The sequence below is a fragment of the Lynx rufus genome, unplaced genomic scaffold, assembly GCF_022079265.1.
Source record: "Lynx rufus isolate CCGP_SWC_20201006 ecotype Redwood Valley unplaced genomic scaffold, mLynRuf1.p SCAF_15, whole genome shotgun sequence".
In the NCBI taxonomy this organism is placed as follows: Eukaryota; Metazoa; Chordata; class Mammalia; order Carnivora; family Felidae; genus Lynx; species Lynx rufus.
Genome location: NW_025814829.1, coordinates 6,444,507 through 6,466,083, shown reverse-complemented (window position 1 = coordinate 6,466,083; position 21,577 = coordinate 6,444,507). Strand labels below are relative to the sequence as shown.

The 21,577-nt window shown below is 40.6% G+C and overlaps 1 protein-coding gene and 1 non-coding gene across 6 annotated transcripts in view; both read right to left on the bottom strand.

Annotated features, from left to right (window-relative positions):
- Positions 1 to 21,577, bottom strand: part of RAB3GAP2 (RAB3 GTPase activating non-catalytic protein subunit 2) — a 102,101-nt gene that overhangs the window by 32,934 nt on the left and 47,590 nt on the right. For all 5 annotated transcript variants that reach the window (XR_006961544.1, XM_047076549.1, XM_047076551.1 and 2 more), the window contains exons 10-19: positions 15,316 to 15,464; positions 14,396 to 14,475; positions 14,177 to 14,266; positions 11,713 to 11,852; positions 9,707 to 9,923; positions 8,998 to 9,141; positions 8,466 to 8,548; positions 7,858 to 7,922; positions 5,260 to 5,350; positions 2,469 to 2,596 (exon numbers count right to left, since the gene is read on the bottom strand). Coding sequence is in view for 4 of the 5 variants with exons in the window: in XM_047076549.1 (XP_046932505.1) it covers positions 2,469 to 2,596; positions 5,260 to 5,350; positions 7,858 to 7,922; positions 8,466 to 8,548; positions 8,998 to 9,141; positions 9,707 to 9,923; positions 11,713 to 11,852; positions 14,177 to 14,266; positions 14,396 to 14,475; positions 15,316 to 15,464 (1,187 nt within the window). In the remaining variant the exon portion in view is untranslated. The remainder of the gene's footprint in view (positions 1 to 2,468; positions 2,597 to 5,259; positions 5,351 to 7,857; positions 7,923 to 8,465; positions 8,549 to 8,997; positions 9,142 to 9,706; positions 9,924 to 11,712; positions 11,853 to 14,176; positions 14,267 to 14,395; positions 14,476 to 15,315; positions 15,465 to 21,577) is intronic.
- Positions 20,224 to 20,355, bottom strand: LOC124510516 (small nucleolar RNA SNORA36 family). Its single transcript, XR_006961723.1, has one exon. It is a non-coding gene; the product is annotated as a small nucleolar RNA SNORA36 family (small nucleolar RNA).

Below are 21,577 nucleotides of genomic sequence, written 5' to 3'. Positions count from 1 at the left end.
TTTCAACGTTTATTTATTTTTGGGACAGAGAGAGACAGAGCATGAACGGGGGAGGGGCAGAGAGAGAGGGAGACACAGAATCTGAAGCAGGCTCCAGGCTCCGAGCCATCAGCCCAGAGCCCGACGCAGGGCTCGAACTCACCGACCGCGAGATCGTGACCTGGCTGAAGTCGGACGCTTAACCGACTGCGCCACCCAGGCGCCCCGGAAAAAAAAAAGTCTTGAATAGACCATGACTCTTTCTCTGACTCTGCCAAAGGAGTCGACCCCATTATCTGAGGTGAAATTCAAGGCTATGAGCAAAAGACGGCTGTAACGTACTCCGCTTAAAACTTTACTCTCAAATCATGAGTGGGGTGTTATTTAAATAAATTAATCTTGAAATACTACATATAACTAAAAGTACCATTTTTATATAATGTCTTGAGAATATTCTCTTCTAAAATGTTCGGATTACAGCTAATCGTATTAATGTATAATCAGAAAAAAATTACAAGAGTATCAACTACAACCCTTGTGATTCTAAGAAAACTAAAGGTCTGTTTGAAACAATATTTATTAAGCAGCAAAAACACAATAAAATAAAATACTGGAAACCAATCATCACTGTATTTACATGTATATCCTCTATGAAATTCTTAGGGACACAGGGATTGAAAAGTCACAGATAACATCCTGCCAGGCTTTCAAACTATTTTTATATCCCATATGTGCAAAAACATCTCCTGATACTATTATTTTTCTAAATTAGGAATAAGCATACACAAATACACACATACGTAAGAGACCATTTTGCCACAGCAAGCACAGCTTTCTTCCCCCCATGCTACCTGATAAAACTGCGCTTGTTTAAGAATGCAGCTTTCTATTTATTAAGGCTGTTGTTTTTAAAAACAAGCAGTAAATTGCAAAGTGCACTGAACACACACCAGCAGTTCAATGCTATACTGAATTGATATGAGCTTATATGAACTATGTCCCACAGACAACAAGAATGATTTCAAATTTGAATTCTAGTTTTACATGTACAATATTGGCCATTCAGCCTAGAAAATGACTGTATATTTTTGAAGGATCTAAAAGTCCACAGCAAAATATAATTTTTATAATTCTTAAAAAGTGCTTTAAAACTTAAAAAAAGAACAATCAGTTAAGAAACTGATTTCTTAAATTTTCTAAATCTTTTCTATTTACAGACTATACTGGGGCTATTAAGTGGAAATGAATTCTATAAGGGATTATTAATGACATATACTTAACTTTCTCTGGCAAAGTAGGAGGGTTTGGATCTTACAAAAAAATTAAGCACTTAAGAATCTATGAAACGTCTAGGCAATCCTACAGACATAATTAAATCAACCTGACCTTTTTGTTGTTTGAAAGATTTTATACTATTGCTGAAGTAGAAAGAAAAACAAAAGATCCCCAAAAATGGCTTTGTCGTTTATAATGGCAATCACAGAAAATGATGAAGACTGTTAAAATGCTTTTATGAAATCCATCTATAATCCCAAAGATTAAAAAGATGTTAAGAATATGTAAGTGGTTTCCAATAGAGAAAAATCTTCTTGTTTTTGTTTAAAAATTTTTTATTCACATACGTATATTTAAAATAAAAGGCTTCCACTTTAAACCTCAATTAAGTTTCAGATACACCTGGTAATTTTCTAAAAGCATTATCAGTGACTTGACAAATAACTAAAATCGCTTAGATAATTTTCCTTTAGAGAGAGAAGTGGAAGACAAGAGGCTTTCAGGGCAAGCGACCTGTGCCCAGTCACACACGAATCTGAGGGAAAGACAGGACAATATTTCCCTCTGTTCCCTATTAAGAAATTTATTTATTTATTATTTACTTCCTTCCCTATTGATTGCTCTGTATGGAAAGTAAGAATTTGTATACACACCCCAGAAATGAGTAATACTGCACCGTAATGAAGATTACAAGGTGCTGCCATTTTTTAATGTTTTACAGAATAAAAACATAGAACAGTTACTATAATGAAACACTATGATGTAAGACAGAATTTTTTAAAGCATTATGTAGAATACAACAGAGCAAGCTGTAGGAATGTGTTCACAAGACCACCACAGAAAACCAATCTCTTCTGTTTGGCAGAATCTTTTTTTTTTTTTTTTTCTTTAAAGAAATTAAAATTTTCCTACTTTAGTAAACCAAGTTTATTGTAATTGGCAAATCTTGTCAAACTTATGTGGTATGAAGTAACCTTAAAAAAATGAGAAAAAAACAATGCTTCTAGGGTAGTAAAAATAGATTAATAATAAAATGTAATATCTTAGCATAAATAATATAAATTTAACATTAAGGCACAGAGAGCCAGCAGGGGGTCTGGTAAAGAAATACACCTTTATACTTCCTAAAAATTCTTAATTTTCTACTTTACTATCAATTAAAACATTAAAAATAATCCAAGAGATTATTTTGTATGATGAGGAGAATTACTTACATTATCTGAGAATGGTGTGTCTGAATGAAAATCAAGGGAATTTAACTGACTGACAGACTCATAAAGATGGAGTAGTTTCAGTTTATTGGCACAAAACTGTAGCAATCCTTCATCCACAGACTCCAGTTCTAAAAAGGTAGAGGGGAAAAAATACATTAAAGAGATCTAGTTAGCCGACTCACAAAAGATTTTTCTCTCATTAACATTCATAGTCTTATACACTTCCCTGATGTTTTATTATTTTTTTAATTTAATTTTTTTATTTTTAAAAATTTATATCCAAATTGGTTATCATATAGTGCAACGATTTCAGGAGTAGATTCCTTAGTGCCCCTTCCCCACTTAGCCCATCCTCCCTCCCACAACCCCTCCAGTAACCCTCAGTTTGTTCTCCATGTTTGAGTCTCTTCTGTTTTGACCCCCTCCCCGTTTTTATATTATTTTTGTTTCCCTTCCCTTATGTTCATCTGTTTTGTCTCTTAAAGTGAAGTTTTGTCTCATGAGTGAAGTCATATGGTTTTTGTCTTTCTCTAATTTCACTTAGCATAATACCCTCCAGTTCCATCCACATAGTTGCAAATGGCAAGATTTTATTCTTTTTGATTGCTGAGTAATACTCCATTGTATATATACACCACATTTTCTTTATCCATTCATCCATTGATGGACATTTGGGCTCTTTCCATACTTTGGCTATTGTCGATAGTGCTGCTATAAACACGGGGGTGCATGTGTCCCTTCGAAACAGCACCCCTGTATCCTGTGGATAAGTGCCTAGTAGTGCAATTGCTGGCTCATAGGGTAGTTCGACTTTTAGCTTTTTGAGGAACCTCCATACTGTTTTCCAGAGTGGCTGCACCAGCTGGCATTCCCAGCCTGATGTTTTATTCTATTAAATATTGAGGTACTTAATAAGCTACAAGTATATATTTTCCATCATGGAAAAATGTCCAAATTCTTAAATGAAATAAGGCAGACTAGTAGTGGGGGGAGGTGGGGAAAAACAGAAAGAGCTACCTGAGTCTAATACTCAATTTTTAAAACACTAAACCGAAAGCAGCCTTGAAGGTATCCTCCGTCAGCCCGGAGCTCACACGCTGCCTCCTGTGCCCACACACAGAGGCCGGCCGGCAGGAAGCTGCCTGGCTCCCGTTACCATGGTGCCTGCTGCCAACTGTGACTGTGACGGGCCCACCCTCAAGGGAGGCGGAGACCACAGTGACATTCCCCATTCGTCCATCAGGCTTCTTGAAGAAAGTTTAATACCAGAGAAATACTCCTCTCTGTATAAAACATGCCTGCGTGGCAACTTACAAAAATTTTTTAACGTTTTATTTATTTTTGAGAGAGAGACAGACAGACAGACAGACTGCAAGTGGGGGAGGGGAAGAGAGGGGGAGACACAGAATCCCAAGCAGGCTCCAGGCTCTGAGCAGTCAGCACAGAGCCCGACACGGGGCTCGAACTCACAAACCGTGAGATCATGACCTGAGTCGAACCCAGATGCTTAACCGACTGAGCCACCCAGGCGCCCCTCCTGCATGGTAATTTAGATATAACCTAATATAAAACAACTATTATTTCAAAAGACAGACACTTTACCTCCAAGAGTTGTTATAGCCACAATAAAACTTATTAACATATTAAATAGGTAAAATTTTTAGGAATCCCAGTTCTGGGTGGAACTTGAAACCAGTGATGATTTTATAGAGCTCCAACAGTGGTGTTTGGTTTATTCTCAGCTCAGTGCAAGATAAATTCTGACTTAATCAATTTTAAGATTTTGATAAAGCCTTGAGGGACAGGGGAGCTTCAGAAGCAAACTATGCTTTTTAAAAGACATTTCCAACAAGTTGTATGCACTAAAGAAGTTCACTATCTTCCAAAAGGCAGCTTTAAATACGTGTGGAGAAAGCAAATCTCAAAATTAGGATGCTGAAAGTGTTGAAAGAGTATACTATGATTTGCTAATTAAACCACTTTACGTTGGCTTAAATATAAATATAAAGCTGGCTTTATATAATTAACATGACAAGCAGAAAGTCACAACTAGATGAAGTCTGCAAACTGCACACTACAATTTAATTGATGTTAGGGATTCTGAATAAATTGAATTTTGCTGGGCTAGCTAGCTGGAGTACAGAGTTAAAATCCTACAGATAGAGATGTAATTCTTTTTCGACAAATTCTGAACAGCAAAAAACAAAAACAAACAAACAAACAAAAGCAGAACTAATAATTTACTCATAGTCTGATTTGGGAAGTCCTCAGTTGTTCCTGAGGGAAATGGATGAGAAAATGTGGATTCTACACACTAAAAGAATATTAATTCAAAGCATATATTTTTTTTTATCATTTTCCCTGTCAACACAAAATTAAAGAACTCTTCATCTGCAGAAACCGGTCTCCTCCCATAAAGGAAAACAGAAGAAAATGCCAGCAAGAGAACCTGGCTGTTTTTTGCACACCACCAGCTCATCTCCTCCCCGTGCCAATGGCTTTCACATGTGTATAGCTGTATCAGAATAATCACTTCTCGCCATCCTATGCTGGTGTCCTTCCCCCAGTAGAGAGATTTGAAAGAGAAATATTTTTATATTCAGAGAAAGCTCAGATGAAGATCAGCGTGTATACTAAATAGGGAGTAAAAGTCTCCAAATACCATGTCTTATATGTATTATTTCCACGCTGAAGTAACATCATGGTATCTTTAACAGGAACAGCTTTCTATAATCAGAATTGTAAAATCTGAAGTGAGACCAGAACCTCCAATCAGTACAAACCCTATTACCTTGATTTTTTAAAGTGTCCATTAAAGTCTGAGTGATGTTTCTAAGGCAGGAAAATGGTAAACGTTCACTTGCCAAAATGCTTTCCAAAGCCTGGAAGAAAGATATTGAGCAATTGCAACAATTAAAAGGTAATGATTTTGTTTTTTAAGCTTTGTATTTATGCCTACACCTTTGTTGCCCCAAATTCCCAAGGGAAGCTCCATTGGTAAGATGTTTTAGCATACGTACCTGAGAATGAGGGTTGCATCATACGTAATAATCAATGAATTTCATCGCATACCCAATATGGTGGATGACAAAGAGTCCGGACTCAGAATGAGACAACTAGAAGGCAACTGCTGTTTAACAGAACGGCCAGGACAAACAGAAACCGAGACAAAGCCATTCACCAGTAAGAAGAGTGTAAGTCTATCCCCACGGGCATAAATGAAAAGCAGAGGCTGTTGCTGATGTGCCAATAACAAAATCTGACAAGAACTTAATTACTGCCTAATGAGTGCATTTGAGCACGGCCAGGTCAACCTACAGGCCATGGGAGATATATATGGCGCCACCTCACCCCAGCTACCTCTCCTGCCCTCCCCCAGTAGATGCTCTAGAGCCTTCACCATAGTTCCAAAATCTCCCTTTATGCCTGAAGAAGCAACCACCAGAATCACCAATGGGTAGACACAGCGGCTGAAGCTCATACTTACCCTTTCATACTACCACGTTAAATTGGCTTTTTTATCGATGAGATTAAATAGTTTCAAAAGCAGGCTGAGAATATGGCATGAGACAAAAATGGTATCACAACCCCCTCTGTGTGTGTGTGTGTAGGAAAGAAATGGGCTCCGAGGGTGGCTCAAGAGGTTGGTCAAGCCCATGATGTAGTTGCCTCACTACATGGTGGATATAAAGAAAGTGACTTTTGAGAAAGGTAACACCCAAGAAAATGTAACTGCCTGTGTTCTGGTATTTATTACACAGAAGGGCAGCTGGCTGCCTATTTGTTCAGTCTTCTCAAGCCTAACCTGGTTTCCTTTCCCCCCTTAGTGTTGAAAACAATACACAACTTTTACTATCAGCTTTTCCTGCATTTTTAATAAAATTCATAGTTTCACGCACAATTCAGTAGTGTAGTAATTTTTAAAAAGGCCAAGATGACAGTTTGTAATATGCTAAAGTTCCCAGTTTTGTTGTTCCAGGATGTAAGGTAAGAGAAAAGACAGTATCAAAATGAGAAGCCTTGTTTGGGTGAGAGCCCTCCCTTTCAACAGATTCTCTGAACTACCTCTCCGGGTGCCCGCCTTGTCAGAGGAACGTCAGCTTTCATAACCAAGACTCTGCCCTGAGGAAAATGAGAGCTAATTAGCCCTGTCAGAATGGAAACTGGATGAAAAGTCACAGGGACTTGCCTGTTTTACAATAAAACAAGAAGTGTCTCAACAAAATGACTACCACAGTAAGAGGGGATAAGAAATCAGTATTCACTAAATTCTCCCACACATCCGGCATTACTTTAGTTGCTGTGGATTATGAAACAGACATCTTTGGTGAAGACCCTACTTGAAGGGGCTTAAACGAGGTAAAAAGGGAAAAAAAAACTGGTGAGCTATAACCCATGTACATCAAGTCATTAGAAAACAAGGAGCCGTTGGCTATTCGGTTCTGATTAAAAGTAGACTAGGAGTTCAGAGATGTCCACGGGGATTGAAGCGTTGTGTAAGGACTCAGACAGCCAAAACTCAAGCAGCATTATGAGGGTTTTGATAAGAGGGTGCGAGGACAGAAATCACAGTGAACTGTCACAGCAGAATCCCAAACCTGGCAAAACTCAAGAAGCCTGACAAGGGCCTCTGACACAGCACACGTGAGAACGCAAACTAGCAGCACAAGGACTTTGAGAAGCAATTTTTCATCAACTAGTACAGCTAGCGTAGCTCATGCCCTACAATTCCCCTCTTAGGTATAAAACTCAGGAGAAACTCTTGCACACCGGGCACCAGGAAACAAAGATACAGTATCCTAGTACAAGGATAATCACAGTATCCTAGTACAAGGATAATCACAGTATCAGGGTAATGGCAAAAAACCAAAACACCGGCAACAACCTAAATGCCCACCGACAGGAGGCGAGTGAAGAAAGTAGAGTCACAGGGTGGAATCCATATAGTATGTGAGCACATGCAGTACGTCCATCAACTGTAGAGAAACGAGATTCCAAACACTGGTCACATTAGGGATGGGGGAGGGGACTGAGGAGGGACAGGAGGCTCGTCAGAGTTCCTGGTAACATTCTATTTCCTCAGGGGGCTGGTCATACATAAGTGTTTATTATTATTCTTTAATCTGAATAAATGCTATGTATAGATACGTGTGTCTGTGTCTAAAACATGCATACACGTGTATGGTAGTATTGCTTAATTTTTAAAAGAAAAAGAAGGAGAAAAAGAGACAACACAACTTCCATATATGAATATAAAAAGGATACATGAATAAAAACATGAAAAGGAAGACGTTAACCTGTCATGTTTGGAGGGAAAGAGGAAAACAAAGGCTTTCTTAAGAGAAATAGGTTACAGCCACTCGTCAGGAAAATTCACATGCATACTTACTTGTTTCTTCGTTGCAGGATACTTAATATCAAGAATTAATCCCTTTATTTCTGTTTCAACCAAATCTACAAAGAGAAAATTAACCACATTTTTCACTATTACTACAAGGTAAACTTTATGTGGAAAGAAAAATGCATATATTTGTAGCTATCAGTCAGTCTAAAGGACTTCTGGTTTCTCTCACATTGTTACTTTACATGAATGTTAATATCTCCCAGGTGGCAAGCTTCATCTTTACAGAGCAATTCCAATAAAATATATACATGATTACTTGCAGCTCACCTTATTTTAAGGAATTGCAACTGCTCAGAGATGAATCTTTTTTTTGAGAGAGAGAGAGCACAAGTGAGCACACAACAGTAGGGGAGGGGCAGAGGGAGAGGGAGAGAGAAACTCAAGGAGGCTCCACGACCAGCGCACAGGCTGACCCAGGGCTCCATCCCACGACCTTGAGATCATGACCGGAGCTGAAATCAAGAGTCAGACTCTTACCCAACAGAGCCACCCAGGCGCCCCTGAACTATTTCGATTGCTCTGTTTATAATATGCTATTAATTTAGAAAATGATGAAAGAGCATGCTTTGTTATTTTGACTAAAGGACACCCACCGAGATTGGGAGGTTTTGTTTTCAGCAGGGTCGCCAGTTTCTTCACTAGGTGCATGTCCTTGGCTCGCTCACACTTCTTGTCGCTAAAACAATAAACACAACAAATTCTTACAGAACATGAAATCGCTTTCCTTCTAAGTCTGGCACACTCCAACTCTCTTTTCCTTTATGTTCTTCCTATTTAACTTTAAAGATCTCTGTCTAGGGGCGCCTGGGTGCTTCAGTTGGTTGGGCGACCGACTTCGGCTCAGATCATGATCTCACGGCCCATGAGTTCAAGCCCCACGTCGGGCTCTGTGCTGACAGTTCAGAGCCTGGAGCCTGCTTCCCATTCTGTCTCCCCCTCTCTCTACCCCTCCCCTGCTCACGCTCTGCGTCTCTCTGTCTCTCAATAATAAATAAACGTTAAAAAAAATAAAATAAAGATCTCTGTCTAATGAGAAAAAACCAGCAACAACAAAACAATAACTACAAGACCAAGAGCAAAACACGGGATGGAAAAGCTAGCAGAGGGATACCTGATAGGTCTTACCTCAGTGCTAAATGGAAAGGAACGTTTACTGTTTTCACACTTCCAGACACTGGATCAATAAGACAGATCTGGTAAGTCTGTGGCTGCCAGCTCTGACTGGTGACATTATTTAAGCCCATTATCTTATAGCCAGGATACAGAAGCCTGAGGAAATCACATACCAATACGGTAAGAATATTAGAGAAAGGAGAAATGCCAGAAGTGCTTATATTATAGCTAGGGACCCCTACGTTAGTCTCGATTTGGGGGCACCACTAAGTAAAATAAACACTAACTGATACCAAGAACACAAGTGAAGCAGAGGTGACTGGTAGAATGACGCCTTGTTAAAATGTGTTAGAAAAATTAAGTGACAGGCCTATGGCAAACAAAGCATTCACCTCACTTAACATCGTCTCCATGGGAATCTGAAGGAATCTCTCCTTTTGAGCCCCCACAGCATAAGTAAGGGATGGGGGCAAATGGCAACACCACAGGTCACTTTATTAAATTCAGTAGCATATCATGGCCCTTTCATTAAGATTTTTTGTTGTTGTTATTAAATACTTAATCCTTAATTATATACCAGGCACTCACAGGGAAAAACCATAATAGAGAACACTGCAATTCTCAAACGACTTGCAATCTAATAAGTAGCTTTAATAAAAGCTTTACTTGAACAAAAGCATTCCTTTTTGTAACCAGGAAAATGACGGGGTCTGCGGCTTACCTGCAGTGCTTTCCCACGTTGAAGGCTCCTACCCTAGGCCCCTGCTGTGTGCCCCACACTTCCAAGATTCCCCTTCTGGGTGCGTAGATCACAAGGAACTGAGCTACACGACTTGGACCCTGAGTATTTCCAAAGGGGGAAAAATCCGTCTTTTCTGGTACTCTTTCGTGGAGGTCCTCTACGATTTGCATCCAACCAATCTGTGCATCTCGATACCCTTTGAGACAGAGGAAAAGGGCAGCTAATTAGTTAATTAATTTAGGTTCAATCATAGCTTTCTGATGCACTCTGGGATATTTTAGCCAGGGGTTTAAGAAGACCTATAAAAGCACATTACCTTTTTATTATGAAATGGCTTCAACAGAAAAGATAATAATAATTGTAACAAATACTGACTCAATCACCAAGTCATACTAAATCCAGAATTTTGTTAAATTTGCTTCCGATCACTTTTTTTCTTTAAAAAGAAAACGGCTGTCATTAAGGCTTCATGAGTCGCTTCCCTGATCCCATTCTCTCCCCTCCTTCTCTTTAAAAAATTCTTTCCCTTTAAAAACTCTGGGGGAGGTTACCAGGCTTGGATTTGAATAAAAGTCCCATTAAAATGTAAGAAAAAGATCAACCTGATCTTGTGCTTTTCAAATCCTGTGGTGCTATGCAGACGGGGGGGGGGGGGGGGGGGGATGTGGTGCCAGGTGGCAGCAGGAAGCCCCTGCCTCTGAGAAGAGGCAGCCGACACAGTCTTCCATCTCAGGGGGGCCCCTTCCACCGGCCACAGGCCCCTCTCTTCCAAATATGGGGGAACAGCACCAGCCGCAGAAGGGAAGGCCACAATGCCTCCAACAACATCGCTGTAGTGGATGTGGGCCTACTGGGACACCTATGTCTTCTATATTCTGGAAAAGTCTTGCTGAGAACCATCCCTGATGTTATTTCAGAAGACAGACACCAAGAAGAAATGATGTGTCTGCGGTGCTGAAACCTACCTCTATAGACACTTAAACATGTAACAGGTAAACACTGCAGGAATTCTCTGGCAAGAAGGTGATACTGGTCTCCATCTGTCCAGAGTACTTTAATCTCCTCAAATCCATTTTTCCTCGCATTGCTAAGCAGAGACCACATTGCATCACAGCTGGGATTTCCTACCATATTACTAACATATTACTATTCCAAGGATTCCAAAACAATGCATTCTCCCCTTCTTCCTTGGTCAAAGAGATTTTACCTTTCTCAGGCTGACAATGTGCCTAGATATTTTCAAGTCTCCCTTATAGTTAGGTATGACTATGTGACTAAGTCCTGACTAATGCACTGTGGAAAGAGCTTGGCAGGGAATCATCTTCAAAGCGGACTGGCTCAGTTGGAAGTTCTTCCTCTTCCTTTCTTCCTTCATGGAACTCAGACAAGAAGACTGGAGCTCCAGTAGTCATTTGAACCATGAAATAACCTTGAGTAGAGAAGCTACATAAAAGGCGACTGGGCTCCTGAGGTTGTCATGGGCATATCATTACAATCCCGAACTTGAGTCGTTTATTAGCAACTAACTACAACTCCTAACTGACATTTTACCAAGAAACTGACCCCAGCAGATGGATATGGAAGTCAAATAAGAAAAAATTATTTTGCTGTCTTTAGTTTGAAAGACTTAGCATTCTAGATTTGAAGAGAACATCTGACTTAAGTGTGACCTTGTGAAGTGGAATGAATATAACAGGAGCAAGAAACTGACTTCAGGAATTTGACAAGGACAGAATTGAAAAAGAGATAAGGAAGAAATTAAAAGCATATAAACTGATCAACCTTAAAGTTAACAGACCAACTGGACTGGATCAAGTGTGGCTGATGGGAGTTCTTGTTAAAAAAAAAAAAAAAAAGAAAGCAAGCAAGCATACACGTAATGCATTAAGCAGTGTTGTTAATTAGGAGCTGAAGGATGAGAATACTGCTCAACTATAGGGGTAAAAAGCAAATTAACTTTTTTCTAGATTTTTATAAGGAAGTACCTTTCCACATGCGTATTGCGATTCCTCTAGCTACATCCAATAAAATAACTCTGCCAAAATCATCCGTTACTGCTGCCAGCGTGTTACATGGAGACAGACATATACTTTCACCATGGCGTCTAGAATCTGGAAGTCCAAATCTGATATTTAAAAGAAAATAAAAAGCTCAAATCAAACTCCAATCTAGAAAAAGTTAACAGAATAATGAAATGTGTAAATAAAATAGGCAAAATCTGCTTTTAGGTAAAGAAATATAAACTTTGCACGGATTCATGGTGAATTTATTAACTAATCATACTAGACATTTTGCAACACAAAATGCATAAGAAGTTTCTTCCATTATAAAATAAAAACAGGTAAGTTTTATTTCATAGATTTTCCACATAAGTACCCATAATCTTATATTTTTAGAGAATATCAAGTATAACTATCTTTTCTTGATGAAGTGTTATGTCAGAGGAAACAGTACCCTCATGACCAATTTTAGAATACTACGCTTCTATACAAGCATATTTCGCCTGTCCTAAGTTCATTTTTTTTTTAATATTTATTTTGAGAGAGAGCATACAAACATTCAAGCAGGGAAGGGGGAGGGGGACAGGGAGAGGGAGAGAGGGGGGAAAAGAGAGAGAGAGAGAGAGAGAGAGAGAGAGAGAGGGAGAGGGAGAGAGAGAATCCCAAGCAGGTCTCAATCTGTCAGCATAGAGCCCCATGAGGGGCTTGAACTCACGAACCGTGAGATCATGACCTGAGCTAAAATCAAGAGCTGGACACTTAACCGACTGAGCCATCCAGGTGCCCCTTAAGTTTGTATTTCTAACCTCTACTTTCTGCTAGATACCATAATCTACTGGCACCAACAAATCTGCCTGAAGAACTCTCCCTCTTCTAAATAACTATATTATTATTATTATTTTTTTAATGTTTAGTTCTGAGGAGAGAGAAACAGAGCACAAACAGGTGAGGAGCAGAGAGAGAGGGAGACAGAATCGGAAGCAGGCTCCAGGCTCCGAGCTGTCAGCACCAAGCCCAATGCGGGGTTCGAATTCACAAGCTGTGAGATCATGATCTGAGCTGAAGTCAGATGCTCAACCACCTAAGCCACTCAGGTGCCCCTAAATAATTATCTTTAAACTGTTCTTGGTCTATAACCAATCTTACTAGAACTGCAAGATAAAAGTAAAGAGGTACTACAAAAGGACCAAGTGCACTCACTTTGAGAAAAGCCCCTGAAACAAAGTGTCCAAATTCTGTTACATCTGTGTGCAGGCAGAGGGCAGCTTAGCTTACTTCTTGATTCTTAAGTGAATTTAGAAAATGTGAGGTGTTACAGTATTTTAAAATAATATGAAACAACCTTAGAGGATAATCTTCAATAAATTTTAATAACAGACAGTTCGTTGTATCTCTTTAGTTAAAGAATATCTACAAGGGGGGGTGGATTCTGTTTCCCTTCATGGTAGTATTTTATATTAGGTAACACAAACGATTTAAAAACAAAATCAAGCAAAAATCACGCCCTCTCCCTGCACAATCTGACAAATACACTATCCTACAGCACCAGTGAAGTCAACAAAAAAGCACAAGCCTGCATTCCTCAGAGTGCTTGAATGCACAGACTCCTCGTTTTTTTGTTTTTTTTAAAGAAGTTACTAAGCACTTTTTAAGTTTACACAGTTGATTGACAAACTAAACTTTCTTTAAAAAACTGTAACCGCTATCTGGGACGCCTGGTGGCTCAGGTGGTTGAGCATCCGACTCTTGATTTCAGCTCAGGTCATGATCTCACAGTTTGTGGGATCGAGCCCCATGTCAAGCCCCACACTGCCGGCACAGATGCGCTGCTCTCTCTCTCTCTGTCTCTCTGTCCCTCCCCCATGCAGGCATGCTCTCTCTCTCTAATAAATAAATAAACCTAACAAAAAACTCAACAGCTATCACAGAACTAATTTTCCTAAAACTTAAGCTAAGGTTCTAGGTGTTTGCAAGAAAGCACACTCCACAAACACACACTGAGCGCCTACTGTATGACAGGGAGACAGCTGTGGACAAAACACACGACAATCACCTTCCTCGTGGAGTTTATATTCCGACAGAAAAAGTCTCACATTAATGACTTTCAGAAGCTCCACAAACTCACGAGATCAACAAATCAACCAAACTCATAGAAAGACCATCGTGGCGCCTGGGCGGCTCAGTCGGTTAAACACCTGACTTCGGCTCAGGCGACGATCTCATGGTTTGTGAGTTCGAGCTCCGCATCGGGCTCTGTGCCGACAGCTTGGAGCCTGGAGCCTGCTTCGGATTCTGTGTCTCCCTCTCCCTCTGCCCCTGCCCTGCTCATGCTCTCTCCCTTTCTCTCTCAAAAATAAATAAAACATTAAAAAAATTTTTTTTAAAAGGCCATACATTTCACGGTACATTTTCACAAACACACAACGGGAGACGAGCACGGCCAACTTGCCTTACGGCTAACGGGGCAGCGGGCTCCACCTTCGGCTTCTGCTTCGGCACCACCTCTTCCTCGTGCTTACTTTTCCAACCGAGCCAACCACTGACCGGAAAGAGAATTTAGAATAAAACCAGGGCTTCCAACATTCTAATGTGCAGATTATCAAAACAGATGTGAAAACCAAGCGAGATACAAATTAGATCATCTTGCAGTCGAGCGTTCCGTAATTACCTGGCAGCGTTAAATAAAGCCGAAGTGAGCTTACTTGCAACAGCCAGGGCAACATGAGATAATAATGGTTGTGTGCTTCCCTGAAAAACAAGACATTTGAAAGAGAACAGGGAATAGCTGACAACCAAAATATACTTTCTAAACAAGGCTTACTTTTAAAGATTTTGAAAGGCTGTAAAGCCTGGAGCATCAAAAATAGCATCTTTCAGAGAGTGCAATAAACATGATTTTAGGAAGCAGGAATATAATCAGAAGTTTTAACTCTACAGTTTAAAAGTGAAATCACCAGCAGTCCATTTTATCTTCAGGATTAGCCTCCTTAAATTGTAATTTAATTTAAAAAGTTTAACTAGGACGTTAACATGGCATTATTCTAGCAAGGCTGTGGATCTCCTGTCTACTCACAACTGGCTCCCGTCCCTCTTTTTTTTTTTTTTTTAATGTATATTTTGATGAAAGTAAAAAGATAGTTTGGACAAATCTAAGAAGGCTGTTTTATAAGCGAGAAATAAGAGCCACCAAGTCCAGAACCTAACTTTCCCCTATTTTTAGGAACCAATTTTCACCACTTGTATCCACCACAGCGGGTAACTTTACAATTCCTGATTTACTGCACTCTGGTGGGCTATAAGTAACCCTGAGACGCTGATTAGTGCACCAGTGTTTAAAGACAAATCAACCGTTCAGGAAGCTGGGGGAGCTGAAATGGAGAAATGTGTTGGTTTTACGCTGACTTTAGTACCTTTTCAGTTCACCTAAAGAATCTAGAAGGAAGTCAGTGGGGACTAATTTTAGCTTAAATTGAAAACTTAGAAATGTAAACTGCCTAATCTTTCTAAGGCTAACTTACAATATCCAATTTGCAGACAAGGTGAAAAACCGAGAGAGGCCTTACCCGTGATCAGTGACAAAACTCTTACCTCTAAAGCATAGAAGAAGCCAGTGAATGGATTGGACCCGACAGTGATGTACTGAGACATGGCAGGTGGGCTGTTTTTAATTGCTGCATTAAATCCACCTACATTGGAAGCAGTCTTCATTTGATCAAACGGGGACAGAGTCATAATACCTAATGACGAAACAACAGCAACAACACGTGAGCTAAATGCACTGAAATGACACTGTCACTTCAGGTCATTACATTTTCGATTCCATTCAAAGATGCAAACTGCTTACTTTTATATAACAGATAAAAGTCATTTTTAAATGACTGTAAAACCAATGTCATAAAATATTAAAAGTGCCACCTATTTCTCTAAGCTGTAAAATACTACAAAATTTCAATATTAACTTTTTGACACATACAAACTCAGACAGTACAGAAGGTATCCAGTCTGCCCAGATCTCCAGGCATCAGTCAGTTCCTAGAGGCAACAAGTGAAACCGTGTCTTACGCCGCCTTCAGGAGATGTTGTACAACAGATGACAGCACACCAAGTAAAAGGATGTGTGTCTTACTCATTTATTTCATAAAACATCAAAGAGACGTGCCACGTTCTTCTCAGTCACCCAGAACATTCCACGATGGCCATACCGTAAGTGATTTGACCTCTGATGGATATTTAGGTTGTTTCCCATCTTTGCCACTACCAATAACGCTGTGATAAAGATCTCTGATATGTCTTTGGACACCTATGTACGTCTATCAGTACGGAAAATTCTTACAGACAGAAATTCTCAAAGGGGATCACATTTTTAAACATTTTATTACATACTGTTACACTGCATTCCATAGAGGTGGTGTTAATTTACACGGCCACCAAAAAGACGAGAGCATCTGTGCTCTGTATCCTACCCCTCCCAACACAGCAAAAAACAAACACTTTCAAACCTTTACTCTGTAGTCCAGAAATCCCCAACCTTTTCGAAGGAAGAGTTAACTTTTTGTTTCCCCAAGGCTCTAAGAGTAAAAGCAGACAGACTGCTGACACCCACATGCTTGTCTGGAGTAGCAAAGGAAAAACCAAGGTCATGTAAATTCACCTGGGGGCAGGGAGAGAGAGATGGGAGCAGCAGGTGGTGGAGGAAGCTTAGAGATCCAGGAAGTAAAGATGTGCTGCTAAGATTCAACCTATGTGGACTCAGGCACACATGCGGTACCTGGGTATTCACATGGTCCGTGAAGATACTCAGTTGGAAAGTTCTAAACTCAAATACACTGTAGATTGGAACAGGAGTTACCCTAATTTTCACATATAGGTATTGCCTCGACTTGACCTGCAAATGGTCAAAAAACACAATGTTCCTGAAGAAGAGTCCTGGGAAAGGAAATACTTTTAGGGAGAGCCTGAGCAGGCCATTTGCTGGACTGAGGGATTGAAGTGATCAAATAATTGTCAAAGCTGGACTATTCTCAAAGAGCAGAACACCTGTCCCACCTTCATGAATAAATTCATGATTCAATATACAAAATGTTTTTACTATGTGATAAAAATCTGCATAACTTTGGCCTGACACTACCAGAATGAAATCAAAGGGTGGACTGTGTGACATATAAATTGAAATTTAAGTTTTGGTTTTTAAAAAAAAAAATTTTTTTTTTAACGTTTAGTTATTTTTGAGACAGAGAGAGACAGAGCATGAACGGGGGAGGGGCAGAGAGAGAGGGAGACACAGAATCGGAAGCAGGCTCCAGGCTCTGAGCCAGCAGCCCAGAGCCGGACGTGGGGCTCGAACTCACGGACCGCGAGATGGTGACCTGAGCTGAAGTCGGACGCTTAATTGACCGAGCCACCCAGGTGCCCCTGAAATTTAAGTTTTAAAATAACCTCTCTCGGGGCGCCTGGGTGGCTCAGTCAGTTAAGTGTCCGACTCTTGATTTCAGCTCAGATCACGATCCCCATGTCATGGGATGGAGCCCCATGCTGGGCTCTGCACTGGCAGCGAGAAGCCTGCTTGAGATTCCCTCTCCCTCTCTCGGCCCCTACACTAAATGCACCTGCTCTCTCTCCCCCAAAATAAATTTAAAAAAATGTTTTAAATAACTTCTTCCTATACTCCAATAGGCACTCCTCTCCCACAGCCTACGAATCGCTGACTGCATCCCTGAGGTCTTATGTGCGCTGTCCTGCTCTCTGTACTGCGGCAAAGTGGTGAAATCGAGAGACCCGTGGTCTGTTGAGTCACCAATCTGAGCATTATTTTTCATTGATTTAAGGTAAATGAAGATACAGCTTATTGACAGCCCTTCTTCTCCCCATATCCTTTCAATATATAAATATTTCAATTTCTTATTAAATATACGCTTTCATTATTAGGAATGAGGTGAATATTACTGCTGAGACAAGCTGCCTACTGTAAGTGTATTTCCTCAGATGTGAACTTTTTGTGTTTTTCCTGAACATCTTATCTGAGGCCTTTCCACACTTTGAAACTTAGTATAAATATTAATATAATTTATATTATAAAAATTACAATTTAGTTAAAATACATATTAAAATAGATTTATGTAAATATAATACTAATTTGAAATATAATTTATGATGAAATGTTAACCCACTATTATTTTAAATATTATTAAAATATAAATATTAATTTAACTCTTAATATAAATTTCCATAAAGTCAAACTCGGATAATTTTCTAGGTCTGTTATAGTGGCTAAAGAAGACCTCTTTGACAAAATAATATCTGGGCAGAGACCTAAATGAGGTGAGAGAGAGGGCGAGCCATGGCTAGCTGGGTAGAATTTTCCAGGCAGAAGGAGCCACAATCACAAATGCTCTCAAGCAGGAGGCCGCCTGGTGTATCTGAGGAACAACTAGGAGATGTGGTCAAACACACGGGGCGGGGCGGGGGGGGGGGGGGGGGGGGGGGAGGTACTAAAGAAGATAAGGTAAAAGACACACCATAAACCAGGCAATGTCAGGCCTTGTATGCCACTATAAGGCCTTTGGATTTTATTAGGAATAAGACAGGAAGCCACTATAAAAATAACATTTTGCACAGAAGAGTGAGAAAAACATGACTTACATTTCAAAAGGCTATTAGCTGCTAACTGGCAAACAGATTTTAGAGAGGGAAGAAAGGAAGCAGAAAGACCAGTTAGAATGGTTTTTTCCTCAATCGTTCAGGCAAGAGATGATGGTGGCTTAGACCACGGTGCTCACAATGATGGAGATGAGCGGTGGTCAGAAAGGGTCTGCTGTGCAGGAAGAGGCGGGGGTGAGGGGGGTAGTTGCTGGATGAAAAACCTGAGAGAAGGAGGGGTCGAGGATGACTCAGAATCTTTGGGTGTGAGCAACAGAAGAGATGATAAGAAAAAAGGAGAAACAAGTTTGGGGGAGGAAATAAAAAATTCCGATTTGGATATGTTAAGTTTGGATACCCTGGTGGAAAATGAATTTTATAGAAATGAATTTTAAGGAAGAGGTCAAGACTGAACATAAAAAATGGAGATGCTGTGATCCAGTTTCTTGGCTCTTGTGTTTCTAATTTCTGAAAATAGAGGTGGAAAAGTTTCTTCTTCAACCTACCCCAATCTGGCTTTCCTCCTCACTGCTCCACCTAAAGTGCTCACATCAGACTCAAGGAAGAGCTCTACGTTGCCAAATCTGATGGACCTTTTCCCTTCCTGAATTCTATGAAGCATGAAACAGTCAACCACTCCCTCTCAAATTTATGTCAATAACTTGGACTTCTTCCCTAAACTTCAGATGTATATCTAACTGCCTACTTGACACCTCCATTTGAATGTGTAATTGTGTCAGAAGTTAACCTGTAAGAAACCTAACTCTTGATCTTTCCACCTCAAACCTCTTCCTTCTCCATATTTCTCACTTCAGTAAACAGATCGTCCACTCAACTTGCTCAAATTAAGAAAAATCAGATATCCCTGAGTCCTTCCTTTCTCTCATTTCTCAAATCCACCCCTTACCAGTTACAAAAATATCTCAATCTGTCCACCCTCTCCAGCTCCACGGCTTCCTCTCCCGGCAAGGCCGCCATTCTCCCTCATTGCAACAAACTCCTTACCGGTCTCCCTGCTTTTACTTTTTATTTCACAAGCCTCTAAGCAGCAGTCAGGATCATTTAAAATGCCCCGTAGCTAGACACCATCAGTGACATCCCCTGTATTTAGAGAGAATCCAAACTCCTTACCCTATGTGATCTGTCCCCAGTCTCCATCTCCAACCCTACCTTGTCCTGTTCCCCCCCCCCCTTTTTTTTAATACAAAGAGAGAAAGAATGAGAACGTTAAGTAGGTTCCATGCCCGGCACAGAGCCCAACAGAGTCCATATGGGGCTCGATCGCACAACCACGAGATGACGACCTGCGTCAAAATCAAGAGTCAGACGCTTAACAGAGTGAGCCACCCAGGCGCCCCTCCCCTTACTCTTTACAGTCAGGTCACAGGGACCTCCTTCCCGTTTCTCAGGACCTTGAGGCCCCCCAGGCCTATCTCTTTGCTGCTTCCTCTGCCTGGAATGCTCTTCCTACACCCCTTCACATAGCTGGCTGCTCTTCCCCCCCGGTGTCCCGTCTGAACGTCACTTCTCTGGAGAGCCTTATCTTCACCAGTCTACCTGAAGTGGCCTCTTCCTTTCACTCTCCATCATAACCCTCTGCTTATTTTCCTCATGATGCAGGCTAACATTGTGATATGACCATATTTATTCATTTGGCTTAACTGTCCATCGTGTATCTCCCTATCACAGACTGTAAGCTTCATCAGGACGGGGTTCCGTCTGCCTTCTATTTCTAGCTCCGATATTAGCACCTAGGACATACCAGGTGTTCACTTATTTGTTGGATGAATTCATCAGAACTTCAACATAAAGATGTACATGCAAAATAACGTCCGTTGTACCTTTTTTATTTTCCCATCATTTTGTAGGCTGGGAGATAAATGAATAGAATAATATTTTCTATCCAATCATTTTTCCTAGCCCGTTTCAATGTTCCAAAGTTCAATTCACAGAACAGGGAAGCCACCCTGAACCGAACTCAACACTTTGGAATTCTGCAGCATGTTTATGTTATTAGCAAAACAGTAAAGACACACTGAATGTCTACAAGAAAGTGCTTCATTGCAGAGTACTCCTCATGAGAAGGACACAGCAACAAGCCACGGGATGCGTGTGTCAGGGATCTTCCGTCTGACCCTGCAGACTCACACTCCTGCCTTCTCTCCCCGCCCACTCCCAGGGCACAGTGTGTGTAGATTAGGCTGACATCCGCCTGGCTTCAGACAACGGGAAGCCTCATCAGGACATCAAAGACAGAAAGGAAAGTGAAGTCAGGACACCTACTTCCCTGTGACACGTGAAAAAAAAGCCATCCTGCTCGTAAGATGCTGATTCTACTCACTACCTCCAAGTTCTGGAACTGTCCAGGCCCTCGCCCCCTGTGGCCTAGCAGTGCCTAACAGCTGGGCTGCTACGAAGCCCCGAGATGCTGTACCATCCCTTGTGGTTCTCCTGCACCACATCTTTCCAAATAGTTCCTCTGTAAATAAAAAGTGTTTCAGCTGTCCTATTTCAGGGGTGCCATCTGTTTTCTATCAGGACCCTGATAAAATGTGTATTTAGCAAAATTGATTGAAAGGCTCTTTACAATATGTTGATTAGAAAAGGGCTGTAATATGGTTGGTATGATGTAATCCTATTTATGAAAACCTATTTCTATCACCATATACATATTACACACGCATTTCACACACAAGTCTATAAGGATGTTTACCAAAATGCCAATGGTGAGTATCTCTGGATGGTGTAGGGTTTAAGGGGATATTTTTTCTTTTCCTCTTTATATACTTATATACTATTTGAACTTAACAAGCATATAACATGTTGGTAAACAGAAAACAATACACATCTTTTAAATAGTATTTTCTCCTCCACTCCATTTCTACTACCTTAATTCAGAAACTCATCACTTCTTACCAAGAAGTATCCTTCTTGCACCTAGTTTCTAGCCTTGACCCCCACATTACAGTCACTAAGAACTACCAGTGATTCTTCTAACAGGCTAAGTGATAATACCATTGTTTTGCTCAGAATTCTCCAGTGGCTCTCAGTGTTGCTGGGAGGAAGACCTAAATTCCTCTGCATAGCACACTAGGCTCTTCGAATCTGACTCCTATTTACACGTCTGCCTGCCAGTTCTCCTTGTACCCATTATTTTTACAGCACGCGGTGCACTTCCCCCCTCACGCCTAGCACACGTTGGCTAGGATGCCGC